Genomic DNA, 15447 nt, shown 5'->3' with positions numbered 1-15447 from the left:
TTTGTGGTTTAGAAGGACACTACCACCATCCATACATTACAAACGTCACCCATGTTGTATTTTTCGGTTATTTTAGGTAAAACCATCTTCTTTATAGTACCAGTTTGGGTACAAGGTTACAAACTTACACTTAGGCCTAAGGAACCTAATTCATTGACCTTAAGGGAGCCCATTAAAAAGTGGAATCCTCACTTTGCTTTTAGATACTTTGAGAATTTGACATAGCCGAGTAGATATTAATAACATGAATAATGACTCTGAAGAAGGTTTCTGCTCTGTCTGCTGTGAAATTGGCCTGTTGCCGTAAAGGCCTTCAACCTGAGTAAATCTTATGCATATTATGACAAGGTTATGGTTCTATATTATGTCTTCATAAGCTCACTGTGAGACTGAACAGTGCAAAGTTACAACTCAAGTATAGACTGTAATATCTTATAACATGTGTTGATAAAAGGTCTACACCAGACTTCTAAACATTTGAGTTTGAAGCTGAGCAGCCTCTAGAATTCATAGCGGAGACCAGGGGTGTCCAAAGAGGGCCAGATAAGGATAATAACAACTATTATTGACAACTGCATTTGGGTGTTTTATGTCCAGCTTGAAAAGTACAGGATTGTAGTTTTCATGTAGCACCTATAGGAGTTTCAAATCTCCCAGGGATAACATATTTGTTGATTAAATGTAACTTTTCGATTTGCAGTTGCACATCTGAAAATTAAAAGATAGATTCCCAAATCAGTAGATAGGCAATATGTAACAAAGTCTGATTGTTAGACTGTCTGCCCCAATCTGATACTTACATAAAAACCCTCTCTATTTTATATCTTTTTGCAGAGATTAGTGAATTAGTGCATGCTGATGGATCACCATCTCCTTCTCTGTGGGTACAGAGTATGTCCAGCGGTGAGGATGTGTGCTTAACAGGTTACAAATCAAGCTTAAGCAGGCAAACAAACCATAAATCATTGGGTTGTTGCTTTGTCAGTTTATGCTGGACCTCACTTTGAGATGCCTGCAGGACAACTGAAGACTCAACACTCAGCCAAAAGCATGGTGGAAATGTGGAGCCTGCCAAATTGTGATGCACGGGTCCTCGCTAAAGCACATTAGTGCTCATTGCAGGATTTAATTGGCTAAATCACTTCCATTTACAGTATTTGTAGGTTATAAATAGCTTAGTAACATTTCTTTGGTTATTTAAACCTCAACAGCATTGTTATTCAGTGTTTTTAAAGTCATGAAAGTTTGTTTTTCAAGTAATATCTGTTTACATTGAGATATTCTGAAGGCGTGAAGACACTTTAAATATCATTTCAATTGTGCTTTAGCCAAAGTTTCATAATTTATTTCAGCTGTACCTGAAATGGCCATTTGTCTTTAAAAACCACCCTTTACTTTTTAGAATTCATTTCACAGCCTGAATATGTTATTTTACCTCCAGGTTAATCTATAATGGGTTGCAGGAAGGGCTTATGTAAAAAAAACGTACATAATACTGAGTTATAAAGTATTATTGCCTTTGATTTCTTCACAGCATAATGTTGCAGATCATGTGTTATTTGGAAAATCTGACAAAAAGTTATAATATTGTTTTCATTCTTCATACACCTGATATAACAATAACACAAACTAAAAGCTAAGTAAAAATGTAAATTACATTCTGACTTTTTTTGTAACAAAATCCTTATGTTGATATCTGTTTTTACAAGTAATCATACAAATTAGACAACCCATTTTACTTAAGCATTTAATACATGTCAATTGTTTCTAAATATTATTGAGACGCACATCACTTACAAAAGTGAGACATGGCGGCACAATATTGAATTTGAAAATGTTATTTATTCAGAATAAAAGACCACATTTATAATAAAAACAGCAGAATTAGATACAATTTATTATTTGCAAACTGGTAACTAGTTTTATTTCTCTAAATCAATATTTACAAGGCAAATTCAATGTGCATTGTAAATCTAAATATATCACTGGATTAGACTTTGCCTTAAAAAACTAAATACGTCACACGCCCTCTTATATGTCAATACATTCCAATGTGTATCATGGAAAAGTAGGATGCTGCAGTTCTTCAAAGCTGACAGCAGATGGCACATGAGAGCAGGCACATTTGAGGCATATTTTATCAAGCAAGTAAACAAAGGTAAACCAAAATAAAAGCATGCATTGATTAACTAAACTGCACTTATTTGTCATGTTTTAGTTGCGTTTGGGTATATGCAAACTTGGAGGTAAGACAAGCAAAAAAGCCCAGTGGAGCGTCACATTTCATTCTTTTGCAGGAGTGATTCATTGCAGGTAAGTACTGTCAGCTTCTGAAATCCTCAGCACCGGGGAGCTGAAGTTGGACGAGCAGGGATTTAAGTTCTGAGTGCTCAGATAACTAATCTTCTTGCCGCCGTCCCCTCCTGACCCCTGCTCCAGACCGGCCTCCAGTGAGTCCGGGCCCTGAGGCTGGGTCCCAGGCAGAGGAACCAGGCCGTGCAGGAGGCTGTTCCCCAGGTGGGAGTGACATCGAGCCAAGTTGTCAGTCAGATGCTGCATGTACACCTCCTCCAGCTGTTTCTCCAGAAGCCCGTTCAGCACCGAGTTAGACATCGGCTCCAACCCTGACCCGGGCAGATCCATGCTGATGTTCACACTGTTGGCCCCCATGACCAGATACCCCTGGTCTGGTATGGAGGCATGGTGGTTGCCTTGTGGCCCCTGTTGGGCTGCCCAACTAACACCTACTCTTTGGTATTGCCAGGAGTCTTCCTTGTGCTGGGGGATAGTGCGCGTCATGTAGGAGATGCGACCGCTGTCGGCAACCTGCAGGTCTGGGTACTGCTCCAGGAGGCTACAGTCCTGTAAGCCCAATGTGAGGTCATGGTCCAGATGGAGGACAGGGGGACACCCAGGGATTGATAGGCCTGCAGGTCCTTGAGGCAACACTTTCAGGCCCTGGAATTGGTTGGGATCTAGTTCATCCTGGTTTAGAGCTGACCAAAGGAAGTGAAATGGTTATTTGGGTATGCCATGGAAGCCAAAAGCGGCCATGTTTCAAATCTTTACTACATCCGATTACCTGTTCAAGTTCCTTTTATTCGTTTGTTTCTAGCTCACAAGTTATACATGTTTGCATCTGTACATTTTGTTTCCCAAAATGACAGGTAACGGTAAAAGTTCAAATATTTTATTTCCTCAATTTCCCGTGATAACAAGTTTTATTGGTTTTCTCTAGAACACTAGTTATTTTCTTTATTATCCGAAATATAAAATGTAAGCTATACGCCTTGGTCTCTCAATGAATCTATGAAACATATTTTTTAGCATGGCTGGAAATTATTTTAAGAAAATGATCCTGAATCAGGGAAATAACACATTACTTAGAAAGAAAGAAAAAATAAGATGTGAAAATAATTAAATGTCCGTTTATGGCTTCCATACGATTTCATTTCATGATTTGGTGTGACTTATTTGCTATTTAGCATGAAAGCATTAACAAGAATATATCTGACAAATGAAGGGCATTTTTGTAAAAGGGAAGCAAGTAAAGTAGATTGTGTGAAGTTAACACCAGTACACCACTCACATTATAAACAGTTACATGTAACAGTACATTAGACAGTTTGTATGTTTTTAATGAGGCTGTTTACCTGTTTCTGCTGACTCTGCCTGTAGGTCTGTGGAGATTGACTCAGAGAGAATACAGCTTCTGAAGGAATCTGTACAGGGAGTCTGTGATCTCTGTTTCTTGGAGGCAGACCTTTTCTCCTCCTTGTAATGCAGCACTCTGAGAAAACCTTCTGCCAACATGACACAGAGCGACTGTCCTCTTATTTTCTGTCTCTTTCTACCTGCCGTTGCTCCTTATGGTTGTCAGTCTTAAGTACAAATGGCAAATGTAATGTTCTACTAGCTTGTTTCACTTCTGCAACTGAGAACTGGTGCCTCCACCCACATACTTCCTTTATTAATCTGTAACTGAAAATCACAGGTTAAAGAAAGGAGAACAGCATACTATGGACTCTCTGAGAGAACATATATTGTGAACAAACGGGTAGAAGTTGAAGAAACAACACAACATCTAAAAATACTCCATTATCACGTCCCCAGTGAATGTGAGGATGTATTTCTGAAGGCATTTAAAGTATTCTAACTAGTGACTTATATATTATAATGTATTACATTAATACATTGTTTATACTGGTGTTAATGTAGCATGTTACAGTGGGAAAATTGTCAAGTTGGAGTTACTTTATGTAAACTAAAATGGCTTTTCCAACATTGGGGTTGGAACCCTTTGAAGAGTACATCTGTGGGGTCGTGATAGCATTCAAATAGTATGGATAGAAAAATAAATGTTCTGCTACACACAACAATACAACTTTTTTGAAAGATATTGGACTGTTTGAATGAAACCAGCTGAGAAGTTTGGAAAGCAAATCCCTCTTTGGCCTCAAACAGACACTGCTGTTTGCTAAAGGCCTTCTACAATTTTCTTAGAGATGCTTCATTCACTACATTAAGCATTAAGGACAAAGGGCTGCCAACGAAACATCATGACTCCTGTTGATACAGACTGTTGTGATTTTCACTCAGCAAAATGTGTATTTTAGTAGGGTTAGACAAAGAATTTAAATGAATGGCACATTCAAACTTTACACACAATTCATAATAAAATGAATGTGGAGGTCGGAGTACTTTCATTTCATATGAATTAGAGATGAAGAAAAAGGGGCTGCAGGGACTATGCTTGGTAACTAAAGGGTCGCCGGTTCAAGTCCAGATTGGATCAAAAATACAGAGTGTGGTAGCTGGTAGATGGAGAGGTGCCAGATTGTTTCTGGCCACTGCCCTTGAGCAAGGCATCAACCCCCAACTGCTCCCAAGCGGCGGCACACTGGCAGCCTTTTCGCTCTGCCATTCTGTGTTAGTGCATGTCTATAGTCCTGTTTGAGCATGGGTGTATTTCGGGACCGTGTGCAATTGTAAATAACACCAGAGTTAATAAAGTGATCTTAATAGTTGATTGTGACCATAATACCTGACTTAAATACCCATAAGACCTCAAATTGGGGGTGAAAAAAGTCTCATTGGACCCGTTTTCCGTTGCTGGAGCTGGTTACGGTAAGCGTAGGCATATTTGCATCTACAAAACCTGGATATAAAAACATCAATAAATGCAATACAAGTTGTACCACAAAACTGGAATCCAGGCTCTGATGTTAAAACCATTATTTTGCAAATGGATAACCAAAAAAGGTCAACATACATGAAGATGCTCTGATATCAGTTTGAAGGTACGCGTTGTAATGCAATCGTATTCTTGAATATTTAATTAGCTCACGAAAATGTACTGTAGTTAAACCACAACATTTTACCTATAATGTGATTGAGTAATAATAAAACATATTCAAATGGGGAAGTTATTACAAATAAAAAATAACTGCTGAGAAGCAGTGACAAGACATTCCGGGGAATATCTGTAAAGTGTTGCAACTAAACAAACATAGAATGAACTCAATGAGCGATGACTTCTTCAAAACTAATCCTGCTTTCTCTAACAGTGTTTTTCCTTCTAAAACAATACAATCTGGCATAGCAAATACTTCAATGCCAGCACACAGTCAACCCAAATTTAAGTCAAAATATGTTCCTACATAAAATAAATCAGTGTGTTACACAAAGGCTTAAAACTAATTTCATAACAACCACTACAGAGTACCAAAAGTCAGGCTTTTCATTTGAAGTCTTATTTTATTTTATTTTAGAGAACATAATGAAAAACAGGGACTACCAACACAAGGCAACACAGGATGCTTATAGCATAACAAAAGCTATCCAACTCCCCTAAAAACCATTACAACAAATTAAACAAAACAACTCAGCTTCACATCCTTCTGTTTATGCAGACTTGTCATTTTGCCATAATTTTCAAACAAACATCATCTTGTAGAAAAAAGTCTGCTTTTAAAACAGCATTAAGACATTATAATGTAAATAAAAAGAGAGATTAGGATTGTATAGGAGAACTTTTACAGAAGGTGCTGCAGGTTTGGCGATGATGTGATTGGCAGGAGCATCTCACTCAATGTCAACAGATAGGCCTACCATTTATTCTAATTATTCTAACTTGGGTGAAATAAGTTAGGAAATGTTTTATGGGCGATTTATTTGTTGTCCAAATTATGAATCTGTGTTACAATTTAAAAAGTGTGTACATTTTGTTGTGTCTAATGATGTATACTTAAAGAATTAAGCTACATCTTCAAGCTTATGGTTGATTGACATGTCATTAGGCCAATAGGCTTAACGGGCTGAGTTAAACTGTAGGAAGCAGAGTGGTTTGTAGATACCCACAATGCTCTGCTTTAGTACCTCCTCTCACTACAACTGATAAGGCACAGCTGAACACAGATTAATAGAAAAAAAACAGTGAAATAGATCAAAACAGTCCACATTTTTATACGCCGATTTAAATGTTGCTTCTTCTTTTTTGTCCTGGATCAGTTCCAGGTCCAGGTCTGGGTTCAGGTCTCAGGCAGAAACCACGCAAAGCTGCTACTGCTGGGCTTTCTTCGCTAGAGCCTCGGCCTCCTGCAGAGAAAACAGAGGCAGAGACAGAGGGGGATAAAGGAGAGCGGGTTATATTAAAATGGAGGATATTGGTTTATACATCCCCTGCCACGGCACAGAGGAAAACCCCCTCTGTTTCTATGGTAACTGGCACACCTCCCTGCAGTTCCTGTTGCGGCACAGAGGAGGCGCCAGCGTGAAGGAGTGAGGACGCCTGTCTGGGTGTAGGGATATGAGGAACAGATGTATTATGTAATATGTGTGTTTCTGTAAGGACATTACACTGGGTTGGATAAATATATATTTAGGCCAGTAAGCCGGTGTTACAGGAAACATGGCTCTAGGAATGCGGTTCGAATAACGGACAGATATCAGTGTGTGTGTTTTTTCTTTTCTTCATAAGCTCACCTTGGAGCCCGGGGGAGCGGTCAGACCCAGAAACGCATACACGGCGTTATCCTCTCTGGCATCGAAGAAGGCCTCGTAGTTCTGAGACAGAGGAAGACACGGAGAGAAGTTTTCAAAATGAACATCGATGAGTGGAATGATAATGTGAAGCAGGCCTGGGATCAGTGCCTCAGGGTGACAATCTGGGCGGCAATGCATGAAGAACTCTTTGTGAGAATCAGTCGGGGTTGAGGTATTTGTTCAAGGAAAGGCCTCCGTATTGATTCTGATAGGAGGGTATTGTCTTTGAGAATGTTACCCACGGTAAACAAGCAAACACATTCACCAGTTTACTGTTTAATTGCCTGCTGTCTCTTTCATTCCTGATCCCTCACTCCTTCTCAATCCTTTGTTTTCACTCCTTTGGCTCTCACACACACACACACACACACACACACACATACCGGTACACACACAAACAGATCTTGATAAAAGGGGCTGTTTTCTTTGTCAGTGACATTTTATAAAGCCCATTCTGCAACTTCACTTACAGTCATCCCACTTATACTTCTGTCATTTTAATGGGAACAAAAGATCACCTGCCAACACAGAGAGAAGGCTGTGTAATTGACTTTCTCAAGTTTTATTAACAAAAATACTTTGACATTTTGATAAATACACTAATTTTATTTCCAAGACTGGAAGAAGGTGGAAATGTGTCAACTGCCTCTGTCCAAACAATAGACTGTATATAAAAAAGATGTATAAACCCACTGGTTTATAGACTACCACTTCGAAGCTTCGCAGATGGCGTTTTGGTCAGCGGCATATTGTGTTTTTGGGATATCCCAATCTTGTTTTTTGCACCCAGAAGTGACATGAGAGGGTGGAGCAAATTACAACTGATCGTGATATTTTTAGGTGCTCAAAAGGTTGCAGACTGTGGCAAAAGTATCATAAACACATATTCCCAATAACCTTCCTACAAGCCGAGAATATGCTCTTGAAATCATAAAAAAGCGAAACATTTGCATTTTTGATACATCCAATATTTTTTGCTAAAATTGACAAAAACAGTGAGGTTGTAGGCCATAAAAAAAAAGATATCTGCGTGACAATTCTAGTAATTTAATCTATTGTTTATATGAATTTGCTGATTAGTGTAGCTTTAAACATATTTAAACCTCAGAATAAGCATTCAAAACCCACCATGCAGGATTTGTGTGTACTGAGAACATGAACTATAGTTCTGTGTGACATATTAAATTAGTTCTGTAATTCATAATTCACATGCATGTGTGCCTCACCCCACAATATTTGCTCTCGTTAAATATCTGTGGGGGGAGAGGGTTCCCCGTGGCCGGCCTAGACTCCTCCGGAACATTCTCTCTCATCCACTTCCTGTTGCCCTCGTTCGCCGCGATGTCACACTCCTCGAATTCGATCTTATTCGCCGCCAGGAAGCCCTTCACATCCTGCTGCTGCTTTTTTATCTGCGTGCGGGGGAGACGAGAGAGGGTGACACGGGGGAAGTTGTCAGTTAGACAAGTGTTTACTTTCAGACATATGAGGAAACATAAGGCCCTCTGCTCACCACACTGTCATCGGTCTGCTGCAAATAAGTGAGAAATGGTTGCTTGCCGCTCTGTTACTAAGTTACCACCCGTTTACTGAGAAGTGAATGATGTGATACAACCAGATAATTGACGAAGGTGAACTCGGGCAAGGCTAAGCCGATATGCTTAGTCATTTATCTGCATGAAAAATGTCAGATAGTGAGGAAGATGGCAACTCACAGACAGTAAAAACAGTAAGGCAATTTAAAAAAGCCACAGACTGGATAGAAATGCGTGCTTGTCTGGATGTGTTCTTCCTGCTTCTGCCTCTATCTTTATGGATGTGTGTGTGTGTTATGAAGTGTATGAAACAGCAGTCCAATGAGATCTCAGTGGGTGTGTATAAGAGGGAGGATGGCCCTACAAGGCCACACGGAAGCAAGAGTTCCTCCGGGACTTGAGAGGAGGTAACTGGTCAAACACGAGCCAAATAAGGCCTGCTGCACGGAGACACACAACCACCAGCCTCAGCTGCACACACACACACACACACACACACACACACACACAAGATCACACACCTAAAACCTCATGGTAAAAGCACAACAAGGTTCTCTGGTTTATAATCAATTTATTGTCTTCCTGTCCGTCCAGACACCTCCACGTCATGGCTCCTACCGCTTTATGTTGCAGAAGAGACAGGTGGATGAGTTCATATTCAGCTGAAACAACACTAAAGCATGGAAATGAGCCGTGGTGCAGTTTGAATCATTTAGTTGCACTCCCTTGGCCAAAGTCCTAAAACAAGCTCTTTGCCCACCTGCTCTGGAAACCATCGCGGGACGGAGCAACGGAGTAGGACATCAGGAGTTCAGAATCACTTTCACTGGCTTTCTCTGAACACAGACAATCATCTCTTTTTCCATTTTGTACACATGACGTTGGTACCCAAAACAACAATAAACTGACTATCCTCAAAAGACAAGCAAAACGGTTCCACTTTCTCCCTTTTCCTTTCTTTTTGTGCACTCTGGCCATTGACCTGAAAGCCTGGATTGTTGCCAAGTAAAATTAATGTGTAAGGTGAGCTGGCCCCTAACTGTAATTGCACAGTGAGAGTTCCCAGCTTTGCCCCCTACTCCCTTGTGAATGGCTCTCTGGTGTCTTAGGTTAAGCTCTTGGTGATATGGAAGAAGACTTAAGGCTTCCACTGTCTTTGGGTGTGTCAATAAACCACTAATCTTCTCCTGTTTCCCTGTATTAGTCACTCCTTATCTCTCTTTCTGGAATGCTAGAAGAAAAAACAAAGAGAGTGAGGGAGATGAGCCAGGTTGGTGTTTCCATGTACTTGTCCAGCTAATTTCAGGTGGACTTTTGCAGTGTCACAAAAAAGAAATGCAAATTCAGATTGTTTACAAAACTGTTTTGGAGCACATAACCTTGGCTATGCAAAGCGTTTTTTCGTCAGCAGTTGTCCGAAACAAAACAAGGCATGTAATATTGGCCATGTTTGATGATCTCCAGGGCAAAGATAAATAGATTGAAACCCCTGATCAATCATGTTCCATCAGAACTTATTTGGAAAAGGTGTTTCAAAATATGGTTACGCAAATTAACACATATTTAAACAGAAAAAAAACTGAGGCGAGCTTAAAAAGCCCTGTGAGGAAGTATTTTGAATGTTTCCATTTCCAAAGGCAGAGCGTGTAGGCCTCAGGTTACTATTGACTGAATCCATGCTCACAATACCTAAATGGCTGGCCCTGGTATGCAAATATATACTGATATTGAGTACACTGTGTCTCTGTGGTGTAGGTTTTGTTTGGCATGGAACCATCAGAAACCCTTCTGTGTTTGCCATGCTAGCCAGGCTCTGTGGATGGCAATGGTTTGTCAGTAGGCTACTTTGATCCAGAATGCTCAACAACCGTAGATTTCCATTACATTTGATAATAAATAAATGAACAATTCCTCAAGAACTACCATGTAGACTCTTGTATAGAGCATAGCAGCTTTTTGAGGGCTGTGCAGGGTGCTTTAAGCTAAATGCTAATATTAGCATGCTAACATGTTGAAAAATGACAATGCTAGCATTCTGAACATTAAGGTGTTACCACGGTAATTTCCACTAAAGTTTACTTTAGTTTTCAAATCTTGTTTCCATACACTGATACAGAAACTGCATGAAACAAATGCTTGTTTCAATTCTTGCTGATATTAATTTTATCAGCACTGACCTGGCACTCTACTGGTGTGTTATCACATTCCAAAGAACGTCCACGTACACACCGGGGGAAGAACTAGAGATCATTAGATGATTGAATGTGTATAAAGTCTGAAAAGAGATGACTGCCTTTGGATATATACATCTGACAATATGAATGGTCATTAGCACACTAAAAGGGTTCTAAATTATTCAAGATCTTTTATTTTTACATTCAAATGTTTGCTTAATTCATTACCAACCCCAAGGGGGTTATGTTTTCGGTTTGAGTTGTTGATTTGTTGGATTACGGAAAAACAACTGGCCCGATTTTCATAAATCCTTATGGAAGGTTGTAGTAAGGGCCAGAGAAGAACCTATTACATTTTGGAGCGTATCCAAATCACGGGCTCAAACTAAATACCCAAACATTTTTCAGTTGGCTGAGGTCTGCGCTCTACTAGTGCCCTTCTAGTTTCCAATACAGTTACTATTCAAAATGAGTAATTAAACATCGTAAGAAAAAGTAAAAGATATTGTTGCAGTTAAACATATCTATTGTTACATAGATCCTTATCCTAGTAGGCAAACAAAAAAAGAACACAGATCTGAAGAGGAAATCTGCAACACACGTTCTTTGGTTTAAATTCCACATTGTCATCATCATCATCATCATCATCATCATCATCATCATCATGTGAGCTGTGGCAGGGCCATGAGATCAGGTCGAGAGTTGATAAATCCCTGTATAAATAGTAGAACTCTGGCTTTAACAGCTGCCAGACAATGGCAGGCATTGATTGGATGCACTGTATCTACAGCACAGGCTTGGATCAATACAGTGGAGACTGATTCAATCAGCCTTGTCGACCATGGAATGGGGTCAATCCATGTGCAAATCAGTCACACATAAAATAAAATAAACTTAAACTTAATTTGTCAAGCAGTCTTTGCAGACAAAATGACTTTTCTAATGGTATTGGCATGAGTGTCCAATGTTTTAATGTAGGAAAATCTACTTTCTTGTTTCAGGAAACATGATTCAACCCCAGGCAAGTCTGTTTGGTAGGGATAAAGGTTTTGTCTTGATTATATCAAGATCAACGCTCAGTGGAATTTAAGCAGCAACAGAAGCCTCCACCCAATCTAGAGCACAGGCAGCATTACAACATTATTACAAAAGAGCCTTACACTGTTGCTTTGGCTGGTTTTCCTTAACTGCTAAAAGGCCAGAAAATAACACTTTATACAGACTAACAGACTCACTGACTAAAGCCTGACTTACAGGCCCTGATGTCAGAAGTACAGTGGAAGAAGAACAGTACATCTTTAACAGAGCTCAGTAGAGTTGGGCGTAAACAATGCTTTATAGCCATAAAACCGTTACCGTTTCTTAGTACATTTATCGTGGCAATGAGGAAATGTGTGTTGCTGCGGAACATAAAGGGAAATGGAGCAGTAAATATGTTCTGGTGCTGGCAACGGTTTTTGGCTCTTTTCCATTAGTGCTCCACAGTTGAGATGCATTTGGTACATGTGTGTATTTATTTACATATTGTTATTCAAACATGGCCTTAATGTAACCTAATGCCCTGTTTTAACTGTGTGGTACACCTGTGCTCGGACTCACTAAAAGTACCAGGTGCTTTTCTTCAGTATAGGTGGGGTGATCAGCTGATTGCTAAAGTGATGCCGCTCGTAACTGCTGTGACATATAATTTATATTAGTGAAAAATAAAAGTTGCATTCGCTATTGATGGTAGCTTAGCTAGTTACAAGTCCCGGGTTTGTGCAGGATGTCCCGTGTTGCCTTGGTGATGAGTTTCTGACCAATCAGTGGTTTGCTCTTACTTCTAGTATCGGCTAAGCTAGCTTGGACTTTAATCTTCATCTTATCAAATCAAATCAAATCAAGTTTTATTAATATAGCACATTTATAAAGATTTTTGGTCGAGCCAAAATGCTGTACATAAAATAAAAATAGCCTACAGTAGAGACACTTTACAGCTAATACAATAGCACAGATTGTTCAGAATATCAGTATGAGAAAAAAAAAAAAAAGAAAAAAAAATTGCTAAGGGGAAACCAAAGAAAGACAGTTGAGTTGATCAGAGCTGTTCCATGCAGTGAAAATGCAGCATATGAAGCAGATACCATGCATGCCCTTATCTTTACAAAGCCATTGACAGTAACCCTAGAAGTCTCTCTGGAGAATTCACAGCGAGTCACAACACTCATTACATAATTATTTCCAAAAATACAGCATCAAAGCTTCACAAAGATAGCATATTCCAGGAATATGAAGTTGGACTGACCTGATATATTAACCATTAATACAAAGGGGAAATGTTGAGGTGCAATCATGTTGACAGAACTCGTCTAACTTCTTCATTGTCTGTAATTTCCATACTGTACTTCTGTCTATTAAACCTTTGTGCGTTAGAACACACCCTCTTCAAATCAGCTTTGGTTGTCTTGTATTAGAAATGTAATCAATTAAACCTTAAAACACTACGTGTGGCTGTTATATGGATCCTTTTCTGCTTAAAATCAATACCAACAATGGATACAAATATACACTGACATTGAACCGAACTTTATATCTTCGGAAAATACAAATCTGCCTGAATAATGCTGACTTTTTTTTGCTTGTCAAGCACTAAATCTGATATCTGGCTAATTTTACACTGTGTCTCTCTGTGACCTGCAATCATTTCCTCAGTGGAGCGAACACTTTGAACGTAGCTTTTTGAAATACTCCTACTTGTCTGTCTGTTTTGGCTCTTGTTCCATTCACATTGGAGTGATTCATGTATCAGCACACTGGTAGATAGTGGAATGCAATCACATTGTTTTGCTTTTTTACTAGTCTGAATATCTCTTTTTAATGGACCACATCAAAATCAAAATTGCATTGAGAGAGATAATAATATAAAGACTGTATTTAAATCAGACATGGAGTAATTAAAATAAACTCTACAAAGTGACAGCATAACCTATATCTATGTTGGACCTACGAAATATGTCATCATAGCAAAGTAACAATGTTTGTATGGCACTTGACTTGACTTTAATCAGTAATGCTATTGTTTTTTTGCCAACTCTAAAAGAAGATCTGGAGAGGAAGATATGAGTATATGTGTTTCTCTTCATCTTTTACAAGGACATAAATATGTCCAGTTGTTCTAGAAGACTCTACTTAACACGGATCAATGAGAGGTAATGCCTTTTTCCCAGACAGGCTCCATCACAGCGATGCGTCCCTGAGACCGCTCTGGCTTTACAGGAAGCTCCCGTCCTGTAAGGCTGCTGCTGCTGCTGCTGCTGAACTTTTGCAAATGTCATTTACTGTAAGGGCAATAAAGTCACTCAGAGCTGTCCAACTGAAAACTGGCTTCATGCTTGATTACTTCCTCTGAATGTGAGCTGCAAAGACAAGCTGCCCAATGAGGGTAAATCATCCTGAATGTGACCTCACAGACTTTTAACTAAGTGATTTTGACCGAAAGGCTGTTATATCTTTGCCATTTCCATCACTTTTTACTTTGCACTATGACGCACTAATCTCCTGCTAGTAATATTGCTGATTAAGATAAGACTTGTTGTGTTAGCTGTGGGAGAAAAAAATGCAACAATAGACTAAATGTGTGCACTATTATAGTAGGATAGGGCCATTTACTACACTTTTATAGTATAGCAAATTCCTACAAATCAAGACCTCCAACAAGTCCTAAATAGAGCTTAAGTGTCCTGGGCTGCAGCTGCATGTTTTAAGAAGTGGCCCTGGGGAATTGCATCACCTTCGTTCCTCTCCACTCTGGAATAAACTTGCAATATTGAAGCTGATGGGGCTGCAGGACAGTGAATGCAACATATAATGTATGTGTGTCCTCCAATCAGACACACAGACTGTGAACCAGCCTATCCTGGTATCAGGGGACTGGACAGGACCTTTTAAGTACATTTATGGATTTTTAACTGCATGCCATTCCTGTTTGTCAGCCTGCTTTCAGCTGCAAAAACCCAGAGCTGTGAATTGAGTAAACCCTGTGACAAACAGCGAGAGGTTTTCTCTATTCAGTTCAGCATCAAACATCCTCTTTGTCTCTTTCTCTGTGACAAAGTTAAAGGGGGAACAAGTGAGAGAGAGAGGTGGAAAGCCCATCTGTGTTCAAAAGTTGGCAGCATGAGGAGTCCGACCACTCCAGATGGAGAGGATGACAGTTGCATGGACATTAATAAGTGAGCTCAATAAAAGTTTAGCTGCCTTTTCTATTGTCTAACAAGCACTGGATGCTGCAGGTGAATCCAGCTGAAACAGCACATTTATAAAAGCAATGCTAGTGCCTTACCGAAGTGGATCCGGAGGACGATGCTATGTACACTTTGATCACCATGGTAAATCCCTGGTGCTGCTGACACGAGTCCGGTTCGCAGTGGTTGGTTGCTCCTGCTCCTCGCAGAAACTTTGCAGGCGGATTGATCGACAGCGAGGACAAAAAAATAACAACAATAAACTTCCCCGTGTGAAATGCTGTGTGTCTGATGAAGGCAGCGCAGGCTATCTGCGCAAATGCTCCTGGTCTCAGCACTGGATGGAGCTTCGCATTCCTCCTCCGCCTCTACTGTGCCTCCCCGCCCCTTCTAGTCCCTCTCTCTCTCTGTGGAGCGAGAACACACACTCCGAGACACGTTCACGCACACGCAGGGGGGCAACGGGCCAAT

General features: G+C 39.9%; 2 protein-coding genes across 2 annotated transcripts; both read right to left on the bottom strand.

Annotated features, from left to right (window-relative positions):
- Window positions 1-1822: 1822 nt before the first annotated feature.
- si:dkey-237j10.2 lies at window positions 1823-3887 on the bottom strand. The gene is made up of 2 exons (XM_034223192.1): window positions 3654-3887; window positions 1823-2996 (listed from the first exon to the last, which is right to left on the bottom strand). The coding sequence occupies exons 1-2, from the start codon at window positions 3811-3813 to the stop codon at window positions 2305-2307; spliced, it is 852 nt and encodes a 283-aa protein (XP_034079083.1). The 5' UTR covers window positions 3814-3887; the 3' UTR covers window positions 1823-2304.
- Window positions 3888-5737: 1850 nt separating this feature from the next.
- Window positions 5738-15377, bottom strand: sh3bgrl (SH3 domain binding glutamate-rich protein like). Its single transcript, XM_034223193.1, has 4 exons — window positions 15075-15377; window positions 8271-8456; window positions 6985-7065; window positions 5738-6597 (listed from the first exon to the last, which is right to left on the bottom strand). Exons 1-4 carry the CDS (start codon window positions 15117-15119, stop codon window positions 6562-6564), a joined length of 348 nt encoding a protein of 115 aa, XP_034079084.1. The 5' UTR covers window positions 15120-15377; the 3' UTR covers window positions 5738-6561.
- Window positions 15378-15447: the final 70 nt, after the last annotated feature.

The sequence above is a fragment of the Gymnodraco acuticeps genome, unplaced genomic scaffold, assembly GCF_902827175.1.
Source record: "Gymnodraco acuticeps unplaced genomic scaffold, fGymAcu1.1, whole genome shotgun sequence".
NCBI lineage: Eukaryota > Metazoa > Chordata > Actinopteri > Perciformes > Bathydraconidae > Gymnodraco > Gymnodraco acuticeps.
This window is presented reverse-complemented; position numbering and strand designations above follow the sequence as displayed.

Bases quoted from the DNA above. Each gene is read 5' to 3' on its own strand.
- si:dkey-237j10.2 (XM_034223192.1), bottom strand. From the start codon at position 3,813: ATGTTGGCAGAAGGTTTTCTCAGAGTGCTGCATTACAAGGAGGAGAAA. The intron at 2,997-3,653 runs GTAAACAGCCTC...TCCTTTGGTCAG, and splicing joins GGCAGAGTCAGCAGAAACAG to CTCTAAACCAGGATGAACTA.
- sh3bgrl (XM_034223193.1), bottom strand. From the start codon at position 15,119: ATGGTGATCAAAGTGTACATAGCATCGTCCTCCGGATCCACTTCG. The intron at 8,457-15,074 runs GTAAGGCACTAG...CCCCGCACGCAG, and splicing joins CGTCCTCCGGATCCACTTCG to ATAAAAAAGCAGCAGCAGGA. The intron at 7,066-8,270 runs GTGAGGCACACA...CCTCTGTCTCAG, and splicing joins ACGAGAGCAAATATTGTGGG to AACTACGAGGCCTTCTTCGA.